Below are 5,155 nucleotides of genomic sequence, written 5' to 3'. Positions count from 1 at the left end.
GGCCGGGCCGCGTCTCGCAGCTCCGGCCTCCCCGCCGGAGACTTTGTACCCCGGGAACCTCAGCGCCGCTATTTTTGACTGGAAGCCATAGACCGTGGGGCGTTTAGCTCCTCTGCCAGCACACGCCGGGCTCGCCCATGTGCCCCGAGAGGGGTGTTACAACTATGGCAGGGCTGGTTGGCCCCTTCGGCAGGACTGGTGGTCCCCTTAAAGCTGGTAAAGTTCACCCCAGCCTCCCTAGCAGCTCCCAGCCTGGGAGGAGGGTGTGAGGAAACGGTCGCTTTGGGTGGAGAGGGGAGGCAGGAGCGGTTGCCAACCGCAGTGGCACAAAGCAAGGGGCCATTAGGTGCCCTTGCCGTGGGTGCCGCACACTTACGTCTGCGTCTTCGTGCTTGTTGACGCCATGGAAGTAGAAAGGCCTGCCATTGATGAGGAACTGCGTGCTGGTGACGTGGACAGTGCGGATGCCAACAGGGAGCGTGTAGAAGTCCTCCAGCAATGCCCCGTTCACCTGTGCCTGCATTTTCACCTGGATTCCCAAAGGGGAGATGCAGGTGATGTGCTGGGCTTCGCAAAGATGCCCTGTCCTCCCTCCCCCTTGTCTGTAAGGGCTATCCTGACTGCCCATCCATTTCCCAGCCCTGCCTTAGCACACAGCCTGCTCATTACTGCTGCTTCAGCCACCTCTTGTGGTCCCCATGTACCTCCTCAGGGAAGGAGCAAGGTCTGACTAAGCAGAAAAAAGAAATCTAAGCTGGGAAAGCTGAAGGTTGAAGAATGAAGCCTGGATGACCCTTCGTTCACACAAAGAGCTTCAGTTTTGTTTCCCTTTACTCATCCGGGCCATTTCATCCCCCCAGGCAAGGCAGTAGTACACCTCTTCTGCTCTGCACCTTGATACCAGGGAACACCTGAAATGTCATCTGCTCACAACAGCTACAAACCTGAGCTCCTGAAAACCCACAGCAGCTCATCTGCCCTAATTTCTGCATCTAAACATCACTACTCGTCCTTAACTCACAGAGAGTCTTCCAGGTTTGTGCTAGTGATGCTGAACTCTTGCAGAGTGGGAAGAAAGCTCATGGCACGGCAAAGCATGTGGAAGAGGTTAGCAGCCTGCTCCTCAGAGACTCTCCGCTTCTGTCTCAAATGGAGACAATCCCTTGTCTTTTGCAAGGGATGCATTAGGCCCTAAAAGTGAAGGGCAAGCATCTGAGAATGCATGCATGCACTCCAGGCATGCCCCCCTCTTCTCACCGATAGACCTTTCAGTTCAGCATCAAGGAAGCTGGCAAAGCTTCATTTGATTACTGCATAATTAGCAATGCCACTCTGGTCACATGAACAGGATCCATGGGAGAAGATGAGTATGGAAGATGAGCCATATGGAAGGTTACTTAACCCTATTAGACAGTCAGATGAAACGCACACAGAAAGGCAGAAATGTCACTGTTACCTCTAAAGAGTAGCAGTATCCAGGGTTCTCATGCATCAGGTAAGGCCACCAAAGATTTGGGTTCAGGACTTTTAGCTCTCCAGCTGGCCCATCGCCTGTAGCAACCACTTTTCCCTCTTGGTCACGTAAACTCAGGGACAAGGAATAGAGTGTGCTGCCAACAACTGACACCTGATATTGCACCATTGCTAGTTCAAAGGAAACAAAAGACAGTCAGAGGCTTCTGTGAAAGGGAACATACATGCATCAAATGTTGGAGGGTTTTCACATAAAGCAGCATTAAAAAATGAGGGAGAGGTAGAACAACAACAGAGTTTTGAATTTAATGTAAAAAGCATGATCATGATGTGTCTTGAGGTCCAGAAGTTTCCAGCAAGATTTGTGTATCACACAGTTCTGTTACTTAGAGATAATCCTGCTTTAAGCAGCAGGAAGACTGCCCCTACTGAGAAATTCTACTTTGAGAAACACCTGATCATCCTTTCACTTTAACAGTAGTCACTTGCAAGCACTTCTTTTTTTCATATTGCTTCCGAACTCTTTACCATATTCTTGCAGCTGCTGAGCTGTGCAATAGACCAGCCCAGGTTCAAGTGGAAGCCACTATGAAATGAGTTTAATCAGACTTTTGCAGGATATTTTCTCTGCTGCCCTTGTCATCTCCATTTGCAGCCTGAGATAGCTGCTGTAATTGTTCTGGACCTACCAACATTCTCTGATGAAGTAGTTGTCACAGTAATATCATCTATGTAGACAGAAGGAGTGGTGTAAAGCACAACCGGCCGATGGATTCCAGCATAATTAAAGAAATCAAACCTGATGTTCTGTACAAAATAGTTCTTGGGATACCTGAGTGAGCAAGACAGGAGAAATGGCTACATTATGCTTCATTACACAAGAACTGAAGGCCGCGTATAGATGCTAGCAGTGTAAAATAGTCATGTAATAACAGATGCTAGCTGGTAAAATAGCCTTTAAAACAGGATGGATCTATCTTTCAGTAGTGCTACTGCTGCTACACTGAAGGGGACTACCCGTTAACAAACGTCTAACACACTGAATAGGTTTGATCCTTCAGGATAGCTGGTACTTGAAGTTTCCAGATTAATTCAAGCTTGTCAAATTTGCTTGTCAAATCATTGATTCAACTTGGCAAATCACTTAATCTCAGTTCCCTGTGTAAAAGAGATGCGATAACTCAGTGTAGACTCCTCATAACACCAAAGCTTAAACTCCTCCCTGCTCAACTGATGAATTTCGGCATAAATACAACCAATGCTTTTGTAAGTTGCTCGGCGGGTCTTAGGAATAAATTTGCATTCTCTCATCCCTGGGATAAGCTCAGCAGTACAGCGCTTTAGCAACTCACCTTGTTTTGTCATTCATGTACTGAATGGACCCCGGAGGCAGAGTATGGGGTGTCAGGGTGTTGTTGAGCGCGACAGTGATACGGCAGGGGATCCCTGGGCTTCCCTGGACGATGCTGCTTATATCTGCTTCAAAAGGGAGGTGGCCCCCTTCATGCTCCATGACTTGTACTCCATTGACCCACTGCAGGAGAAGACACCTCTGAGTCCAAGAGGCAGGGTTTTTGTGGCAAGCAGAGCAGGGAGAAAGGAAGGAGCCCAGCAAAGGGCAGTTGGGATTCCCAGCAACACTGAACCTTGTTCTGGACTTTTACTCCTTGAGGGATCAATCTAGCAACCCTTCCTTTGCAGAGAGCTAGGTCTGGGACGCATACAAGAAAGTGTCACTGAGACACACAGTTTTGGGCAGATCCTGTAGCAAGGAAATGTTTTAGTTACTAGTCCTGACATTGGAGGATCAGAGAAGAGAGACCTGAGAAACATGTCCAAGTTCTTGGCTGGAGGAAAAGCAGCAACAGTTAAGAAAATAGCAAACCGATATAAAATCTAGGCAGAGATGTGTTTGCTGAAGAAGCCATGAGACAGATTTTACCGCAGCATACTTTTGGAAACACATAGACAGTTTTCCATGCAACGTACCACAATGGAGTAGTAATGGGCACTACCGAAACGGAGCACCACTCTGGTGTTGAGGTCATCCTGAAGCCAGCGGAGAGGAAGCAGCACCTCTTTCTCATACCAAACCCAGCCGATGTAGTTCTCCAAGCTGGGGTCTTGAGTGATATCGTTGAAGCTGGCAGGCACTGGCATGTCAATCACAGGACCGGTCTGGCAGCAATTGGACAAAAACAGAGGGAATAGAATTAAAAAAACAGAAATGTTACTGTCTTGGCTGTCCAACCCATACTGCTGAAGGTGTCCCCTCCCACTGACAACCTTACAATACCTCTGCCAAGTGGAAATACTGAGGAAAACCTGTTTAGAAACTGGTCTAGCCCATCACAGGCCCTATACAAGTCCTACTTGATATCAGGCCCAGGTCCCTGCCTGTTCCTACAGGAAGAAGCTGCTCATATCTTTTCCCCTCCCGGTGTACAGTGAAATGCTTTCATTAATGGCTCTGGTATTGTGGAATCAGAGAAATGCGGAGGAAAAAAACCACAAAACAAAAATGCCTAGGTCATTGTTCAGCCTGGGACTTCACACAAGCTGTAGTTTCTCCTGCACAGCTCTAGCTGTTTGGTGTGCAGTGCTGGTGGTGAGGTGTCAGTTCCCCAGCACAGGGAGGCAAGAATCAGGGAGATTTTGGGCCAGATCCTCCAAGGAAGGTTGGTGGAGATTGTTTGGGATGAGTCCAGCCTTTCTCACTCCCTGAAGGCAGCATAGGTTCCTTAGGATTACAACAGAGTCAATTCACTTGCTTATTTTTAATATAAGGATTATAGGCAGGCAGTGTTGCACTACATTTAACATTGAGGTAACCGGATGCTGTTGCAAAATAGAGCTGTTCATTTTTAGCACCTGCTGCGCTCGTGATATTGCACAAATGAGCGCTGCAGCAGCGCACAGCTAGAGTGCTTCCCCTTTCCTACAGAAGCCTTTCCATGGAGAGCAGAATGAGGAAGGTCTGGTGGCCCAGGGGTGAGCATCTTGTGTGCGGCTGACTCAGCGCTGAACTGCACCAGCACTGCAGAGAATCTCAACGTCCTTATTAGACATCAGAAAATCCTAGGAGGAAAATCCTTGGATGGTGAAGTGGATTTTCTAGTATCTGATAGAGGCTAACCTTTGACTGGGGTGGCTATAACATGTGCGTCCTTCAAGGAGACTGATGCCTAAAGTAAGTTGAGCGTATACTTCTCAGCCCCCTTTAGGGGGGCATAGTCTAGGATCACTCTCCTCTGGCTGTCTCTTTTTGCAAAACTTCTAGCAGAATAGTATCTTTCACCTCTTTTCTCCTTCCATGATTTGGCAAAAAAATTGCCCAAAGGGCTAAAATAGAAAAGATTCGACACATACATTTAATGCATGGAATAAATAATGGCTTTCTCTTACATAACGGTATTAATTTCATAATGCACTTCAGTTACACTGAACTTGTTCAGCTGCACTCGGCTCCTTTGGAACAAATAACTCAGTAGTGCCCTTTCCAGGCGTGTTTTAGTTTAGCCCATGCTGCTGGCGATAGGTACATGTCGGGCAGGGTCAGGGCTGCTTCAGCAAGCACCGGGCTCGCTTCCTCCGTCAGCTCTGTCCATTGATTTATTCATTCAAATGTCTCCGTTCATTCAAATGCTCTCTGGCTCCCACAGCAGCGGGACGATCGGCGGCT

General features: G+C 47.8%; 1 protein-coding gene across 1 annotated transcript; it reads right to left on the bottom strand.

Moving 5' to 3' along the window:
• Window positions 1-376: 376 nt before the first annotated feature.
• Window positions 377-3,653, bottom strand: LOC104617542 (beta-glucuronidase-like; the record flags this gene model as incomplete). The annotated part of the gene is made up of 5 exons (XM_010282892.1): window positions 3,463-3,653; window positions 2,826-3,007; window positions 2,163-2,305; window positions 1,457-1,644; window positions 377-529 (listed from the first exon to the last, which is right to left on the bottom strand). Coding segments are annotated over exons 1-5 (837 nt in total), but the record flags the coding sequence as incomplete, so codon positions are not given.
• Window positions 3,654-5,155: the final 1,502 nt, after the last annotated feature.

The sequence above is a fragment of the Phaethon lepturus genome, unplaced genomic scaffold, assembly GCF_000687285.1.
Source record: "Phaethon lepturus isolate BGI_N335 unplaced genomic scaffold, ASM68728v1 scaffold22872, whole genome shotgun sequence".
NCBI classification, from domain to species: Eukaryota; Metazoa; Chordata; class Aves; order Phaethontiformes; family Phaethontidae; genus Phaethon; species Phaethon lepturus.
The sequence above is the reverse complement of the archived record's forward strand: the minus strand, read 5'-3'. Positions and strand labels throughout refer to the sequence as shown.